General features: G+C 43.5%; 1 protein-coding gene across 9 annotated transcripts in view; it reads left to right on the forward strand.

Moving 5' to 3' along the window:
• Positions 1–17,929, forward strand: part of STON2 (stonin 2) — a 110,584-nt gene that overhangs the window by 31,589 nt on the left and 61,066 nt on the right. For all 9 annotated transcript variants that reach the window (XR_005598006.1, XR_005598005.1, XM_039537077.1 and 6 more), the window contains one exon: positions 4,428–4,625. Coding sequence is in view for 7 of the 9 variants with exons in the window: in XM_039537077.1 (XP_039393011.1) it covers positions 4,428–4,625 (198 nt within the window). In the remaining 2 variants the exon portion in view is untranslated. The remainder of the gene's footprint in view (positions 1–4,427; positions 4,626–17,929) is intronic.

The raw sequence follows: 17,929 nt of genomic DNA on the forward strand, positions 1-17,929 counted from the left end.
GAGGCTTGACATGCTGGGAAGGCATCCAGTGCATAGGTCTGAGGATGGGAAAATGCACTGGAGTGGGAGACAGAAATGGCCATAGAGATGGGCATTATTGTTGGTGCAGAAGACGTTCAGGGGAGTCAAAGAGAGGAGGCTTCATGATACAGACAGGGCAGAGTCATTAAGGGTGTTGAAAGCAGGAATGAGAAGTTTAAATGTGAGGTGAGGAAATGGAAACTGGAAAAGAAAGATGCACATAATGTGAGCCTCATAATAAACCATAAACTCATAATTCACCCACGAAAGCTCATGCTGCAAAACTTCTGTTAGTCTATAAGGTGCCACAGGATTCTTTGCTGATCATAATAAACGTTATCTGCTGAACGAATCTGGCCATGTCACAACACCAGGCAAACGCTTGTGATCTTTATGCTGCTAAAATACTTTTTTTTGCTTTTTCTAATCCATCCATAGATGACCAACAGCAACCAGGTCGGGTGGATTTCTCCCTGGGAAGACCATGCATTTTACGCAGTGACACAGAAATCTTTAACAAGTGGCACATTCTGGTTTTTTTTTCTTTTCCTATTTCCTCCTTTTGGTGGAAACAGAGAGAATTTGATTTTTTTCCTCATCATTAGCATAACCCATTATATTGGTACTGAGGAAGTGGCAAGGCACAACAATAGAACCACCCAAACCCTCTTGTGATATGTAAATAATCAGAACAATTACATTTGTCATTTAACAGGCTTTAGCTAGCAGGTTCCCAGTTAGATATATCATTGCCATGAGTTTCACTCTTGAATTCAGTGTAGCATAGAAATTAGAGCTGAATGAATCCTTAAGCCTCTTCAACTGCTTGTAAAAACCAACTCAATTTACTAAGAAAGGTGCCCTGGGAAACCAAGATAGAATATACATACCGGGGGGGGAATCTAAGTCTCTCAGTGCAGAAATAATGGACTGTCAGTACCCTAGGTGTGATACAGGATGAAGTGCATTATTGGGGCAATTCTGTCAATTGCCTTGCAACACAAGCAAATTGCTGAGAATTTGCACAGCTGACAGATCTCAGCATTACACCTCATGACATTCAGAGTCTGATTTCAAGGAAAGACTGGCTCACTTTGGAGCCCTATGTCAGTGATTATGAGACGCGTGAGAGCAGCAGGACTGTCCGTAGAGAAGTTGAAACAAGTTGAAGCCTCTGAAGTGAAAAGCTAAACATGTTTTGTATTTTCAGATCAATACATAATAGTTGTTTGAACTGATGTTTAACCCATGTAGTCTAGTGTGAATCATTAGTTAAAATAACATATGCCTTGTAGGGTTCTAAGTTTTAATGGTGAGGGACCAGACAAAGGGCTCGTCTGCATGGGGAAATTGACAAGAATAACTATAGAGGAATAAACTATTTTGCAATGGCTATTCTGGAATAACTCCCCATGTGAACACTATTCTGGAATAAAAGTTGCTTTATTCTGGAAAAATTAGTGTGCTTCCTAAGAGAAGTAATTATTTTGCAATAAAATCACCTTGTTCACATAGGAAGGATTCTGAAATAGCTGTTGTGGAATAGCTTATTCCTCAATAACTATTCTGGTCACTTTCCCTGTTTAGACAAGTCCTGATTCTGTAAAATACTGAATGTAACAAGTGAGCCACACTTGAATTATTTAAAGTTGCATCTTTCTGCATTAATCAAAATTAATTTATTTCATATCTCTGAGTCCTTTTTTTTTTTACTGTTTTATCTCTAAGGTATTTTAATAAAATGATTAGTCATCTTCTAAGATCAATGTACAAACTACACTTAGCAAAGCTTCTTTCATGTCAGTTGTCCAGGTCACCTATGGAAACAACTCCTAAAAGCCTGTCTGCTATGACTGATGGATATTGTTGTATGTGTCAAAATAATTTTAGATGAAGTTTCAAGTCTGGCTTCCTAGACACTTCATCCCATGTGTAACTCAATTGCTAAGGGAACTCAGAGCTTATAACCATACACTCCTCACCTTTCATTTCTGAGCAGCTTCCCATTTTAAAAGGCTTCATCTCTACCCATTAGCCAAGCAGATTTAGCAATCGCACATCTGCAATGAGTTTGTTGTGATGTAACTTAAACACTATGCTTGTCAGCCAGTCATGCGCAATGGGGAATAGACCGCCTGACACTCTGCTCCATGACCACTGATCTTGATCCAGTCGGGTACCAGTCGAGTAGCCCAGACTTGCGTACACACAAGTAGATTGGAATCTGTCCACTAGAGGGCAATGGTGTAGATATAGATAAGGTATATATGCACCCTTAAAATGATGAGGTTGTGGCACAGTTTGGATAGTTTAACTATATATGCCTCAAGATGTATTCTCTTCATGAGATTCAGTCCCAGTGTCCCCATTATGACTAATCTTCTGGAGACTAGAAATATGCAGACAGATCCTCCTTTGCCATATGGTCCAACATGCCAGCAAATGAATGGAATCTAATGAGAGCTGAATGCACACTATGGGATGAGGGCATAACCTATGGTTCAGAGATTACACAACAAATTCCTAAGTGTAGGAATTAGGGTACCCTAAATTTCATATTGATTACCAGTTGAGGTTATAGCCAACATGCTACTATCAGTCTTTTATCTTCTCTATGTAATAAATATAGATGTAATAACTTGAAAAGCAGCAGCTGGGCCAAGATTAAGATTAAAGTCAGAAGCAACAGGTGATCCTAATTAAGAAATGAGAATATAATGCAGTAAAGAAAACTTTCTAAGCTGATGAAAGATGGGCTGGCCTAGGCCAAAGTATTCAGTTCTGTTGTAAGTAACGATGCATCTTCTGTGTCAATCTCTCTCCCTGGAGGAGTGCACAATATTCTGAGGGCATCCCCTCCATATTCTTGATGATATCTTTGGAACAACCAAATAAGAGAATCATACCCTAGGGAATTCAGAGCACGTTTTATGCCAAGCCCAAAGTATGCAGGTCAGGATTTAGAGAAGTTAGTTCTGTGTGGATACCCATGCAATACAAAAATAAGCATTAGCATTCATAGTTATGTACGTTGCTAATGAATCTCTATACCTTGAGTCAAGTTTCTCCCAGTATTCTCATTATCTCTTTCAGATGCAGCTCTAGGCTTGTATGAATTTGAAGGTTCTCCATACCCCACAAATCAGATTTAGATTAAAACTGTCTGTGTTCTGTTGCTTTAATTGCTCTAACAGTACTGTGGCCAAAACAAAACATGTACAATGCATTTTCACTAAAGATGAGTTACTGAGGATGCAGTCATCTCTAGATCAGGTTTAGGCTGGGGCTAGTTTTTGGCACTGAAATCTGGCAAGCTGATACAAGTTGACCCCAAATGAGCAAAAATCTAGTGCAATCAGCTGAGATTGTGCTACTCTACTATCTGGGGCTGCATCTGAACCAGATCAGGAATATGGGCCATTTCTTGGTTGTATCATCAGGTCAGTTTAATTTTATTTTTATAATATGTGTAATTTTCATGGTGCACACTAGCCTAATCTGGCTGATGCTTTTGAGTGGGCAGCACTGAAGGAGAATGGTTAATTACATAAAATTGGCCGTGTAGGACCTGCACTGTTATATGATATGGACACTCAGAACTTACCAGTATTTTCATTAATGACTTGGATAATGGAGTGGAAAGTATGCTTATAAAATTTGCAGATGACACTGAGCTGGAAGGGGTTGCAAGCACTTTGGAGGACAAATTAGAATTCAAAATGACCATGACAAATTGGAGAATTGGTCTGAATTCAACAAAATGAAATTCAATGAAGTGCGAAGTACTTCACTTAGGAAGTAGAAGTCAAATGCACAACTGCAAAATTGGGAATAACTGGCTAGGTAGTAATACTGCTGAAAAGGATCTTGGGGTTACAGTAGATCACAAATTGAATATGAATCAACAGTGTGATGCAGTTAAGAATAAGGCCTACTACTAAGCCAGGGACTTATAGATCCAGGCCTACTATAAGCTTCCCCACAAGAGCTATGCCAGGGTAATACAATCCTGATTTGCAGCATTCCTTGCTGTTCCAGTCCTGGGCACCTTGTTCTGCCAGTGCACCTCACTCTTGACTTCTTGTTATTCTACTCCTGCTCGTCTCCCAGGCAGAGCCAGTCTGTCAGGCTGAATTATACCAAGCCATGTGATATGAACAAATGGGGTCCAGACTGACAATTGTGACCTAAACCAGGAATTGAACATGGCTCTCCAGAGGTTAAAAGGGTTAATGAATTGCTGTTACAAAGCCTTCCCTTCCCATGCTAATGAATCACTGGGCTGTCATGCTCCTCTATCGCAAAGATCTTTAGTGCCACTCATGTTCCCCTCCCCCCTCAAATCTGCCCTCCTGCAACTCTGTGTCATCCAGCTCACTAAATTTCTGTTTGTTTCACACATCCAGCCCTTCCATCAAGAGCACCCTGCTGGACTTCTCCTTCCTCAGATTATTCTGAGAGACAACCCCTTGCCTCAGAGAGCAGCTGGACAACCAACTCAGAGGACACCAGCAGCCAAAGCATGGCCCCCTCCTACACAGATTTGCAGTCGATAAATACTGAGGACCTGACCAGTGGTGGGGCTTCTGCAGCAGACTCAGCTGGTAAGACAAACAGCACTTCTTATGGTTTCTGTCTCTTCACAGTCTCAACCAAACTCACCTGGTTTGGATTTGTTCGTAACTGAAATATAGAATTTGGCTCCAGAGCCAGAACAAACTTCACCACCATGTGGATCTACAATTTTGGTTTGGCCCACTATAGAGATGGGAGTGAGCCATTAAGTTCAGATGCATATCCAAATATCCTTGAAGTTCAGGTGTGCTTGGCTCAGGCCTATCTCTAGTTAACTGGATGGGATTCAATAGCTTTTTCACAAGCTACCAAGCTTGCCCAAGCTGATTTCCTGGATCTTTCTTTTCTTTTTCTTTTCTTTTTCTTTTCTTTTCCTCTGTAAATTGCGCTGGGGATGGTACTACAGGAGTTGAACAGAAAGAAAGCAGCCCGGCTCTGGATAAGAGAGCACTGAATGGTTCTGGGTGCAGAAGGTGTGCTTAATCTTGAAGACTCTAGCTGCTGGAGACCTTATTCCATTTGTTTGTTTGAACTCTGGCAGAGGGAAGCCATTTATTTTGTGTTGGTCTATGTCAATAAGGGCCTGGTTTAAGCCTACAGCAGCTGCACAAACCTTGGGCAAATTGTCCTGCAAAGGAATAGCGGGTTGGCAATGTATAATGAGACACAACATGCTTTTAAACATTAAGTAATATTTGTGAAGATGTAACTGTTGCTGGTAAAATGACTGGCTGCCCCATATCTTGCCATTGTTTTATTTCATTGAGCAAAGGGGAGAACTTGGGAGTTCTTGTTATTAGTTCTGTACTTCTCAGAAGAAGTAACACAAGATGTCTGTGTTACCAAGACAATGAAGATATTTACTCTTTCTGAAGTAGCTGCTTGTCTTCAATATCAAAATATTTCATATCTGCATGTGAGAGGAGAGAGGAAGAGAGTGAGAGGTTGAGGTTAAGCTGTTGCTAGCTCTGCCACAGATTTCCTGTGTGACCTTGGATAAGTCTATTTTTTTTATGAGATTACTAGTTTGGCTGCTAAAGGTGATGGTGTCGATGTAATAGACTTTGATAAGGCATTTGACTTGCTATTGCTTGACATTTTGATAAAAATAAAAACTAGAACAAAATAAAATGAACATGGCACACATTCAATGGATTAAAAGCTGGCTAACTGAAAGGTGTCAAAACATAATTGTAAATGGGGAATCGTCATCGAATGAGCACGTGTGATGCAGTAGGGAGCAGGGTGGATTGACCTGGGAATGTCGTTTAGTTTTACTGGGACTGTCTGCATGGGGATGGGAGAGCAGGGGATAACTTTAGGTGAAGGGACAGTACCTGAGCCAGGAAGGGGGATGGGGCGAGTCGACACCTTTGCCCGGGAAACTAGAGAAAGGGGGAGGGGGAGAGAAGGAGGGCGAGAGAGCCTGCTGGAGGGGTTTTTGGTTTCAATTTTGAGCTGGCTGGGAAGAGGCTGGGAACCCCAACTCTGGGGTCTAAGATCCTTGCCCCCCCCAGAGGGACCTGGCTGAGGGGTCCTGGTTGTACCTACAAGCCCTGCTTGGGACCGTGTTCCTGTTGTCTAATAAGCCTTCTGTTTTACTGGCTGGCTGAGAGTCACGGTGAATCGCAGGAAGTGGGGAGTGCAGGGCCCTGACTCCCCCACACTCCGTGACAGCATGTTTCTAGTGGGACTCTGCAGGGTTCAGTTCTTGGCCCTATGCTATTTAACATTTTTATTAATGACCTGGAAGAAACATAAAATTATCAATGATAAAGGTTGCAGATGAAACAAAAATTGGGGGAGTTGTAAATAATGAAGACAAGTCATTGATACAGAGAGATCTGAATCACTCCTAAGCTAGTTTCAAGCAACCAATATGCAGTTTAATATGGTTAAATATAAGTGTATACATCTAGGAACAAAGGCCATACTTACTGGATGAGGGGACTCTATCCTGGGAAGTAGTGGCTCTTAAAAAGATTTAAGGCAGAGGTCCTCAAATTGGGGGTTGGGACCCCTCAGGGGGTCATGAGGTTATTACATGGGGGGTCGTGAGCTGTCAGCCTCCATCCCAAATCCCACTTTGCCTCCAGCATTTATAATGGTGTTAAAGATTTTAAGGTCAGAAGCGATGACTATGATCTTATTATTATGATCATTTAATCAGACTCCCTGCATAACACAGGACAAAGAACAGTACCCAGTAATTTCAGCATCAAGCCCATAACTTCTGTTTAAGATGTAGCATATCATGAGCTAACTTTGCCACCATTTATTTTTTTAAATTACATTCAGTTGGATGCAAAACATCCTGAGACCTTGGCAAATGATGATTCGCCCCTTTCCAGTTGCCTGAACCGCTTGAGGCTTAGAGGCCACTAACATGCAGCTCCTTTGTTATAAAGCTCTTCCCTGAGTTATTGGTAACATTGAAATGATTAAAACAGAGATTTTTAACGACAGTGTTGCCAACTCTCACTATTTCTTCGTAACTAATGTGATTTCATCCAGGGCTGGTGACAGTCTCCCATGAATTTCAGCCCTGCCTGAGGTGGGTGGGAGGAACCCCTGGTTGTCTTCCCCATGCCCACCTCCTGGGGAAGAACAGTCAATTAGGGCTGCTTCAGGAGGCAGGCAGGGGTGTCTCTCTCTCTCTCTCCCTTCAGGAGAAGAGAGGAGTTTTGGGGTAGGGGAGAGGGAGCAGTAATTTTGATGGAAGGGAGGAGGGATCAGAGAGAGCCCCAGCAACTCAGAATAGCTGTGCTTCCTCCTTCCCTCCTGTGCACAATGGGTCAGTCTGCTCCCTGCTCCTCCCCACTCTCCTCTCCATTCCTGCAACACCAGGCCTGGGAAGGGGGAGGGGATGAAGCACCTAAATGCCCCTCCCCCTTAGGCCTGGGAAGGGAAAGGGGACCCTGCTGCTGCTGGCTTCCCAGTCACAGGACAGAAGGTGGAAGTGAAGAACCCCAGGAGCTGCCAGAGGAGTAGAGGGTGGTGGGGGTGGGGACAGAACTGATGTGGGAGCTCTGGGGGATGCTTAATTAATTGCTGGGAGGCGCAAGAAGTAGACATGGGGGTGGGGAGGACAATTAGCGTTGCCAACACTCCCAGATGTACTGGAGGTGACTCTGATCTCCGGTGCAGGGGCTCTCACCGGCTGCTCGATGGTACAGAGCATCCAGCTTCTCCACAATATATAAAGATTTTGGGGGTCTGACCCATGATTTTTGCCCTGTTGGGGTTGGCAATAATGTAATTTATTTATGCTTATGTCTAGTTTGCTTTCCGGTTCCCAGATGATAGCACACGCCTGCTGGGTCAGATTTCCAGTACTGCATGGGAATGTTTAAATAAAAAGTGTTTTTGTTTAAACAGAGGGAGGAAAATAATATTTCTGGTTACACTGTAATGTACTGCTGTGTGTGTTTGTGTGCCTGCCTGTGCCAGTCCCAGTGCCCCCTTCACAGTGAAATCAGAACTGTTCAACTTTTGAGTCATTAGCCCTATATTGCCCAGAGCTACGGGAGAGTATTTCTGCTCACGTGGCAGAGGTTGAGTTCTATACCCATTGCCACCATCAAGTTCCTAATGCCCATGCTCTGCAGCATAGTGACAACCATGACATCCTAAGTGGCTGTGGATTTGTTACAGGATTATGTTTTGTAAAGCCCTATGGGTTATAAAAATTTACATTTTGGACATAAAGCTAGTTGTTTTTCAGACTCAGGCAGATCAAGGACTTGAACCTGGGTCTCTGACAACCCAAGTAAGGACCTGAACCAGGAGGCTATTGGGAATTTTTTTTTTTTTTTCCCAGTAAAGCTAGTTGTTGATGGATTCAAAAGATAAAGGACCACTTCTTCCCACCCCGTTCTAGCTTCTCTCTCCATGCCTGTTCACAGACTTTTCAATAAAGTCACAGCAACTGAGGGGAAAGTGAACAGCATTCCATCCCCAGTCATGGGACTGAGCTGCTGACCTCTCCTTTATGTGGCCAGTGCCTCAAGAGAACAGTTGTGGGGAGATGCTCTGTAATTCATCTCATGCCACTGAGGTGAGCTAGGCTAGGCAAAGCCCTCTATTTGTGTTTGTAATTATTACAGCTCTCAGGCTCTGGCATGTTTACCTTGGCTCCATTTGCTCTGTAATGCACTGCAGAAAGCCTCAAGCTTCTGTGAGAAGTAGGAGTTCAGTTGGGGATTTTCAGCCCAACAGAAGGGTTTCAGTCTCCAGCGTAACTGAGGATAGAAATTCTTGGTATCATACCTGCAGTGGCTGTATCTAACTGCTGTATTGAAAGGAGAACATCTGTGTTTAGGTCCATCCTGTAACGTGCTGAGTTCCCTCCTAGCCACAGTGAAGTCTCTGGGAGTAAAGAACACCAAGCATCTCCCAGGATCATGCCCTTTGGTTAAATACCAGAGTGTGAAAAACTTAAGGAGCCATCTCAGCAGGGTGGTTTGGTCTCTGAGGTTAGCTCTTGGCAGCACATAGCTGCACGATGGACAGGAGGCAAGGACAATGCAAAAGTAAATTCTCCTCAAGTGCTATTTCAGGAAGGTTTGTCTTACTATATAACACAGTGAATTCCCTTTGGAGATAGATATCTGTGCCACATAGAACCTGACCCTGCAATTCTGGCAAATAGCTGGTCTCCCAGGATGGATAAATGACATGGGAGAGGTGGATCCAGAGTGGCGGGGAAATCGGTGAGGTTTCAGCAGTAGCACAAGCTGCTGTTAGCTCTAACTCATTTCATATGCTCTGGCACTTAGAGGTATATTATCCTAAATGTGTGTGGGCATGGTGTGTGGGGTTTCCTGCAGGAATGGTCAGGGGTGATTACAGTTCACCCCAAAGACAGGGTCACACAGCAGACTCGGGGGAAGTTCTCACTCCAAAATGTGAGGATTGCCTTGTTTCTACCTTAATGTGGTATCACCTAAAGCCTGGGAAAAACTGAAGGGAGTATCTGGGTAAATTGAGGTATGCCGTGCACCAATGATGAGGGGTTTAGATGATCAGTTTTAGCCCCAACTTTTCATTGGGTTACAGGGGGAAAACAGGAAGCAGATTTAATATAAAATAAGGAAAAATGAGGGGATTATCTAGGCAAAATCTCTGGCTTCTCCCACACTGACAATTCATTCCTTTATGCCACTTGGAGTTTAGAGGCTTCTCCTGATTTTCTGACTTTGTCATTTTTTTTCTGGATTCCTGCCTCCTTTGTTCCTTAATTGGGCCCAAATGTTGTGGGTTGTGGGGCAGGGTTATTAAGTACTTTCCATCTATTATAGCCCAAACTTCAAGACCATGCCTGCTCATTCCACAAGATCTATTTTTCCCCCTAATGATGTGAAATTAGTGGTGGCTGGGTTGACAGCCCTGAGTACAAAGTCCTCTACTTAGCCCCAGAGCAGATATAGGATGGCCAGCAACAGAGTGAGCTTCTCCAATGCTGCTCTTCCTAAATATGACTCAGCCCTGCAGGAACTGCCACTAAGGGGGAGGGGAAGTTCAGTTTGCTTTGTTCATTCAGCCCTTGGCCTCTCAGATTGACAATTGAGATACTGGATTTTGTGACATGGACACCTGTCTGCTGAACTGAGATTTCCAACTCATGTAAGCCACCTAATGGTGCTGTGTAAACCAACCTGGATTTGAAGTAGTCACCTAGATTAAAATTTTCCAGTGAGCTTTGGGCCAGGTTTTCAAGTGCTCAGTACGCACAATCAAGGCCATAAGTCAGCTCCAATTTGGCCACTTACAATTTTTTCAGCAGTGCTCAGTACCCAGCAACTCGCATTGTGACACTCATGGCCAGATTGTCAAAAGAGCTCCATGTTGAGCTCTTCTGAACATCTGGCTACTGATTTTGGTGCCTAAATGGCAGCTGAACTCTCTTAGACATCTAGCCCCTAATGAAGAGAAGCTCTGAAGTGTGTGCAATTTTAACTAAAGTTGTGATGTTAAAGCAGGTTTGTGAAAGTGGTCAGTTTTGTGTGTAGACCAGAGGTCGGCAACCTTTCGGAAGTGATGTGCCGAGTCTTCATTTATTCACTCTAATTTAAGGTTTCATGTGCCAATAATACATTTTAACATTTTTAGAAGGTCTCTTTCTATAAGTCTATAATATATAACTAAACTATTGTTGTAAGTAAAGTAAATAAGGTTTTTAAAATGTTTAAGAAGCTTCATTTAAAATTAAATTAAAATGCAGAACCCTCCGGACCGGTGGCCAGGACCCAGGCAGTGTGAGTGCCACTGAAAATCAGCTCGCATGCCACCTTCATGCCATAGATTGCCTACCCCTGGTGTAGACACTCATGCTTGGGTTTAAACTTGGCTTACATTGGTTTAGCTTGCCGTTGTCCTCCAGCAGGGGCTATTTCTGAGATGCAAGGGCTCAGCCTTCCCCTCCCATGTTTGCCTTTCCCATCTCAGGAGAGCTCATTATTAGGTTTGGTGAGTCTTTTCACTTCAGATGAATGTGATTGTTCTGTTCCCAGGGCAGAGCTCAGTAGTGGCGGCAGAGAAGAAAAAGAAAACCCTTCTCACATGAATATATGGATTTAAAATTTGTTCCTAGCTTCAGGTCTTCAGTAACTTCAGTGCCATGAAACCAAAGATTAATTTGGCCCAGAGCATTGGTGTGTATGTGTGAGAAATGCTATGGTTAAATCTGCTTCGAAAATAAAATATCAATAGCACAGGAAAAATGAGCAAGAGAGTCTGTATCCATGTATTCCCCAGAGTTGAGTAAATTTTACCAGTTCTCTGATTGGTGGAGAGAACAGCCTATTCAGCATCATCCTGCGTCTTGATGCCCGCTGAGAGAGAGAACCTGCCCAGAAGGGCTAGGTGAACCTGCATCTGACTTTTGTTCCTGAACAAGGCCATGACCACACGACAAACTTTGGTCGATGCAAGTTACATGGGCATAAACCCACAACAGTTAGTACATTGCTTGTGCACGTGCATATTTTGCTCCTTGTGCCAGCGGAGCACCAGGAGTGCTTGTACAATTGCACAGGGCAGTGCACCATGGGTAGGTTTCCCATAAGGTTGCCAAGCCTCCAGGATTGTCCTGGAGTCTCCAGGAATTAAGGGTTAATCTTTAATTAAAGATTATGTCACGTGATGAAACCTGCAGGCTTATGTACAACCAAAATTGGCAACCCTATTATCCCAGTGTGCAATCCGCCACCATTCAGTACACTGTCTTTTTTGAAGTTTTGGCAATGCAGGAAGGGCGGCCATCACGTCCCTCGGCCTGCGCCGCTTCCTGCAGCCCCCACTGGCCTGGAGCGGCGAACCGTGGCCAGTGGGAGCCGTGATTGGCTGAACCTGCGGACGCGGCAGGTAAACAAACCGGCCCGGCCCGCCGGGGGCTTTCCTTGAACAAGCAGCTGCCCTAGTTTGAGAACCACTGGTCTACAGCATCTGGGTTTGCTGCCAGAGAAACCTCATTATGACCCGGTGCATCTCTGTTTCCTTTTCCTGCTGGGAGTCCTGGGCCTTTCTCCTCTCTGTGCTTTCCTTCTCCAGGCTTTTTCACAATGCTCATCCTCCAGGCACTGTGCTCATGGTCCAGTGTAGCCCTGGCTTGCAGGATCTCATTGAACGTGTCATCCCGAGTCCTCTTCTTTCTCCTCCTTCTCTGGCTCAGGGATTCCGTGGGTGTGGAGGGGCCACAATGGCAGCAGCTGCAGCTAAAACACACATTGTCCGTATAGTCACAACAGAAAGTGAAAGTTAAGATTCAGAACTCCCTTCCTTTGCTACCCTAAAGTTTTAAACAAGACATGCCTATGGACAACGTCTACTTGGGAGTGCTTGTGCACGGCATCACTCAAAGTGCCAGGCATGAATAGTATGGCCCGCCAAGGGTGAGGGAAATGAGAAGGGAATTGCTCGGTTGCATCAAACTATGAGTATAGGGCAATGTCACTGAATACTGGCACCATTTTCCATAGATGATGGGATTTTTATCTCACTCCTGAGGGTAACAAAGGCGCAGAGAGCACAGTTATCATGGACTGGCATGGGAAAGTGTCCTACCATTGAGGAAAAAAATAAGACTGCCATCCCTAGAAATCTTTGGGAGAGGATAGCAGAGTACTTCCATGCATGTTTTATCGAGCATTCTCAGGAGGATTCAAGAGAATAAGAGGAACCTAATTAATGTGATGAGTTTGGAGTTCAATCCCTGACTGGGGAAAGGAATTTATCAGAGTCACTCACATTTTTTATTACCTTCATTACTATTTATTTCTATAGCCCCTTAATGTGCATGGTGGTCAGGAATGATTTTAGACTTCGTTTCCCTTTTAATTCTATTCACGTGTGTGCTCACACATGCTCACAGGCTCAGTGGCACTCAAAATAAAAATAAATCACTGTATTCAGACAGTAAAATTCCAACCTCTCTGGCTGTAATCTCGTGTTGGAATCTCCTTGTTGATTGAAATCTGATCTTTGGATAATGTTTGAGTAGATTTGTGCATGTACAGACACCTATTGGCTCCAGCCCTGAGGTTTGCTGATAGTTATCACAAGTCGAGGCTCAGTAATGGAATGGAAATTACAAGGTTCACTGCTATAATTTCCAGAAATGTCCTGAAGCTGATTTTGGAGCAGTGATATAGTTTAATACAAGTGTGAGTGGCCTAAATACAGACAATTAACATTTGGGTATCTTCTGTGTTCCATACGAAGTGCAAGAAGCTGGAAACTAGAATGCTAGAAGGATAGTGGCAGTATCAAAGCAGACCTGGTAATATAGGACAGAATGTACAAAGTTGGTGGCCTAAGGTTAGGTGTCGTGATTATCATCTAAGGTACTGTTCATGTGTGACCCTTAGTTAGTTCTCCCATAGCTGTTTTGGCTCTGTGGGGCTGGCAGTAGTAAAAACTGAGTGTTGTCTGTAAATGCAACTCAGACACACAGGGAGTAGATATGCAGAATAGTCAGAGCCATTTTTATATAGTCCATTTTCCACAATCACTTTTTAAAGGGGCAGTGTCGCAATTTAATATAAATCCTATTTTATGGGAATTTGTTATGAGATCAGCACAGAGTTATCTGCAGTGGTGAGTGCACTGCTCTCACAAGAAAGATGTAGCATGAAGAGAGAGTGGTGATTCTGAAGAAAACTGAAATAAAATTAGTGTTATTATTTAGGTACCAGCAGTGTGCTTGGCTTTGTTCACTAAAACCTATAGGGAACCACAGTTCTGTGCGCTGAAAAGCCTACTGGCTGAATGCTCATTCAGTGCAAAAGTCACAAGGATACCTATGGGGCAGTGAATTGTCACGCATTTGTGTGCTTCATGTTAGGAGTGACTCTTCAGGAAAAATGTGAATGAAGAGAGATGAATGCCGTGCACAGTAGTACAAAGGGTGTTCCAGGTTTATGGGCCAGCAAAACAGAGAAGACAACTGAAGGGTGTTTGTTTGACATGCCAGCCTACATATTAGCTTCACTTCATGGCAAGGCAGAGTTCTCCCTTAATTGTACGGAGTGTTGGCTCTGAAAGTGGGACATTAGGTTCCCCCAGGATGCTTTGCAGCACTTTCTCTGTATCAGGGCATTCTCTAGCCTTGCAGAATTAGGATCTGGTTGGGAAAGTTTACACAAAAGAGGTAGGGGGCTCTGCTGGAGGCTGTGCTCTCATTAACCCATCTTGCCTCCTCCCCTTGGATTGATTTGTTTATACAGGCTTGGTTGCCTCCAGCAACACATTATTAGTGTGAACTTTCATGTATCCTTGGAGACCTGAAGATTTCCCTGCAAACCTTTTGAATTCTTAGTCTCCATGGAGGGTGAAATGAGCAGGCATTTCAGTCTACAGATGCAGTTGCTTTGGATTTTCTTAAACCCTTTATGTGAATATCTTAAAGCCAAGTTGGTACATCTCCCCAGCAGCCAATGTAACTGAACCCCCAACCTCCACCATTTCCTCTCTCAGCCTCTGTCAGCAGGACACCAGCCCCAGGAAAGGCAGCCATTGACCCCAGCCATTGATGCTACCTAGTTAAACAACATTAAATGCCCTAGCTGAGACCAGGGAGCATGCCACGCTTAGCTAAGAGGATGCCGGCAGTGCAATGAGCTTGTCTCCTCTGTACATGGCTCGCTCAGGTTTACTCCCTGCTGATTGGACTCTCCTTCAGACTGCCTCAGCTCAGTTTCAGAGGGGTAGCCGTGTTAGTCTGGTTCTGTAGAAGCAGCAAAGAATCCTGTGGCACCTTATAGACTAACAGATGTTTTGCAGCATGAGCTTTCGTGGGTGAATACCCACTTCTTCGGATGCAAGTATTCACCCACGAAAGCTCATGCTGCAAAACATCTGTTAGTCTATAAGGTGCCACAGGATTCTTTGCTGCTTCAGCTCAGTTTGAAATTGCAGGTCTCAGAGTCCTTTTTTTAGCTCCTCTTTACATTTTGTGTCCTCGTCTTGTCTATACCCAGCATGGATTAAACATCCTGGAAATACCCTGATTTCCTGTCTAGCAATAGTTGCTTGAGTGTCCAGGAACAGAATGGACCATGAGGACTGAACTCCCCTGCAGGTGGTTTTTGGCAGGTCAAAGGTGAGACACATTGGCAGAGAGCGGTGTTGCAGCAATGGTGGAAGTACAAACAAGTATTTTAATAACCACTGAGCAGGGGCAGATGGTATGGTGGTTAAAACACCCCAACAGCCCCTGTACATTAGCATTGCTGTTCCAGGAGCTGTAATTTTATGGGGGGAAATATAGACAAAGCCTCTTTGTTTAGTGTGAATCCCCTACAGCAGACACTCCATGCACCAAGAGAGCTAGAAGCTGAAATGCCATCCTCTGTGGACTCCACAGTGCACTCTTTCCTTGCTTGTACTAACTTAGGGCTCTGTGTAGATTACATTACAACTGCTCAGCGAAGCAGAGGTGATGCTGAACTCAGCTATCTTTTTGAGACTGTCCCTAATGCAGACTTGCTGGCGTGTTGATCATTGCACCTCCTGCAAGATGTGCTTACAACAAGCCACTGTATCATGTATCAAACAGGTTGCCATTATGAGCGCCTATTGTCCCCAGCCCTGTCCTCCTTCCTTCCTCCAGGCTATTTTCTGCTGATGGGGGGGAAAGGGAGAAGAGAGGGAGTGCTGGGGGATGGGGATGGGTTTGTATTGTGCAGTGCCATGATTGACAGTCCAGCTGCATCCACAGAACAAAACCAGTTTGTCTTGCATATCTAAACAACCAAAGGCTGAACTAATGGAACAAACAGGTGTGAGGAGGGGAAGGAAGGGGGTGCCACACTCAGGCAATAGTTCGCTGTCTATGCTGGTAAAAAGAAAATCAGGTCAGTTTGAACCGACACATTCCTCACAAAGAAGGCTGGAGGCCTTCTTCAGTGAGGGAAGGTGTTTAAGATTAACCCCTAGTTTAAAAGTGGATTCCAAGTCAGATGCCATGTGACCAGATTGCCTGCAATCTTTCTGGCATGCACCTGGAAACCTCGGCACAGATGCCTTTTGATTTCTGCTTCAGCACAGGGAGGAAATGAGAGACAAGACAATAAGAGAGTGGACAGGTAGGATACATTCTTTTTTCACAGCATGCTGAAGTGGATGCAGCAAATGGCGTTGTGACAGATGAGATCATGCTTGTTCATCTGTCTTATTGAGAAGTCATAAAATTGAGGTTGTGAGCATGGTGGCTTTTAAAGATCACATGGTGCTTTTTGCAGAATAAGGGTTCTAAGCAATGGCTTCCCAGTGAAATTCCATTTCAGATAGTTGCATAGGATACTCTCTTCCTAAAAGCCCTGGTAGTTTCATTTGGATTGAGGGGAAATGTGTTTTTCACTCGCTGTCCTATGCTATTGCATGTGCTGTTAAACAGCTCCTGCATTCTGTCCCAGAGGTGGCTGTATTTGGGTAGTGGGTGTAGCTATCTGTTTGTGATTCAATTAGAAACAGCTGTAAAGTGCTTTGGGATCCTTTAGGGCGCAAGAAGCCATAATATATGTTGATAAGATCATTTGTGTTCCTCCCAAACCATTGGCTGCAAACATTTACTACATACTCTGATGTTATGCTGTTAAATTATCAGGACAGTCCCAAAGCCTGTCTATTGCACGAGCTGCCCTGAAGCACCATTTTGCTAGGTACTGTATAAAAGCATGTGTATATTTCACCTGGATTTCTAGGATCCTACAGGATGGCTTATTGTGCTGTAGTGCTTGATTGAAGCTCCACTGTTTACGTATAATGCAAAGATGGCCTGGTTAAAGAAATCTTTATTCACTTAATATCCACTAACTAGCTCCATTTTAAAAATATTTAATTTTGCCTGAGAAGTTCCTTCCTCCCCCACCTCAAGTTTGTCTCTATCTTCTCAGTTTTATTTCCTTTCTGGGGTGTCACATTCCTGCTCCCATCCCTCAAAATAACAGGGACCATCTCTCCAGTTCAGAATGGCTTGAGAGACTGCAGCAAGGTGATGCAAGGAGCCACCATCCACTCCCTAAAGGATGACCACGTTGCCTCCTTAGCCCTTCTGACCTCTGGCGGCACAGGGTGATGGAACTGGCCATTCCCTAGATGGTGACGCTAAACACTGCCACCAAAGTAGTGCAAATACATATATTTCTTTTTGCTTAGGAACTTGAGAGCTATTCTATTCATGGTGTTTAAATATTAGTCAGTAATTAAAGGGATACTATCAAAATAAAAAAGCTATATGCTGTTTATATTAATAAAACAACTATTGCTACAGAAATGGAAAGTGTACAAAAATGTAATTTAATTTTCACCACTCGTGATTTATTTTTGCACTTCAATGAAGGATGCAATTAGGCTGGCAATTTTTTAGTCAGTCTCACTCTCTAGTTTTTGTGCTCTAGCCTAAAACAATTTGATTGTTGTGTGTGGGTTTCCAGCACTGCAGGAGGATATATAAGTAATAAGAATAATCATTGTCTTTTCTTATTTTGTCTTTGTCTTTTCTCATTTTTTTAAACCATGAAATCATTTCTGTTACCAAACCTTCTGTTCTACAAACCCTAATGGCATGATTTTAATCCCACTGAAACTGGTGTGAATTCAGAGTAACTCTATTGAAGTCGATGGAATTATATTGGATGTAATTGAGCTCAGAATCAGGCCCTAAATGTTGTGATTAAAGTGCTTCACAGAGCTCCAGGGCCCAGAGAATATTACTAAGATTGCTAAATTTTTGGTGCAATTTCAGCAATGCTGAAGTTAAAGCCTAGAGTGGGCTATTGTACCATTTCTAATCTTAATCCATGAAGTCTTGGGAAAGTAGATAATCCTCACT

This window comes from Mauremys reevesii, linkage group 4 (assembly GCF_016161935.1).
Source record: "Mauremys reevesii isolate NIE-2019 linkage group 4, ASM1616193v1, whole genome shotgun sequence".
In the NCBI taxonomy this organism is placed as follows: domain Eukaryota; kingdom Metazoa; phylum Chordata; order Testudines; family Geoemydidae; genus Mauremys; species Mauremys reevesii.